Genomic DNA, 580 nt, shown 5'->3' with positions numbered 1-580 from the left:
ATGCACACCTGTCCATACACACCTGCGCACACCTGTCCGTGCACACCTGTGCTCACCTGTGCCCACCTGTCCATGCACACCCGTGCTCACCTGCGCACACCCGCCCGCGCTCACCTGCACACACCTGTCCGTGCCCACCTGTCCGTGCCCCCCGCCCGCGCTCACCTGCGCACACCACGCCCGCGTCCTCGCCATGGTGGCAGTTGTGCTGGCCCCAGCCGCGGGCGGGGCACTGGAACAGATCACTCTCGTCGCCCGTGCAGGTGACGTCGTCGAGCCAGATGGGCCCCGTGCCCCGGCCGTACCTGGCCGCACCTGGCGCCTCCAGCGCGGCGCCGCAGCCCAGCTGGCGGCAGATCACCCGCGCGTGCCGCAGGTCCCAGGTGTCGTCGCACACGGTGCCCCACAGGTGCTCGTGCAGCACCTCCACGCGCCCCGCGCACCTGTCCGGCGCACCTGAGAGCCGCACCTGGGGCACCGCGCTCAGCCCCGAGCCTGCGGACGGGAGGGGCAGGGGTGGGGCAGGTGTGGGGCAGGGAAGGGTCACCTGGGCACAGGTGTGGGGCAGGTGTGGGACAGG

General features: G+C 72.6%; 1 protein-coding gene across 1 annotated transcript in view; it reads right to left on the bottom strand.

The window, feature by feature from the left end:
* Positions 1-580, bottom strand: part of LOC121660676 (scavenger receptor cysteine-rich domain-containing group B protein-like) — a gene marked incomplete at its 5' end in the record, with an annotated part of 7,510 nt that overhangs the window by 4,515 nt on the left and 2,415 nt on the right. Inside the window, one exon of the mRNA XM_042020106.1 lies at positions 166-495. Within this exon, the coding sequence (XP_041876040.1) occupies positions 166-495 (330 nt within the window). The remainder of the gene's footprint in view (positions 1-165; positions 496-580) is intronic.

This window comes from Corvus kubaryi, unplaced genomic scaffold (genome assembly GCF_017639235.1).
Source record: "Corvus kubaryi isolate FWS band 111438036 unplaced genomic scaffold, C.kubaryi_AGA036_p1.0 36782, whole genome shotgun sequence".
Taxonomy (NCBI): Eukaryota; Metazoa; Chordata; class Aves; order Passeriformes; family Corvidae; genus Corvus; species Corvus kubaryi.
The sequence above is the reverse complement of the archived record's forward strand: the minus strand, read 5'-3'. Positions and strand labels throughout refer to the sequence as shown.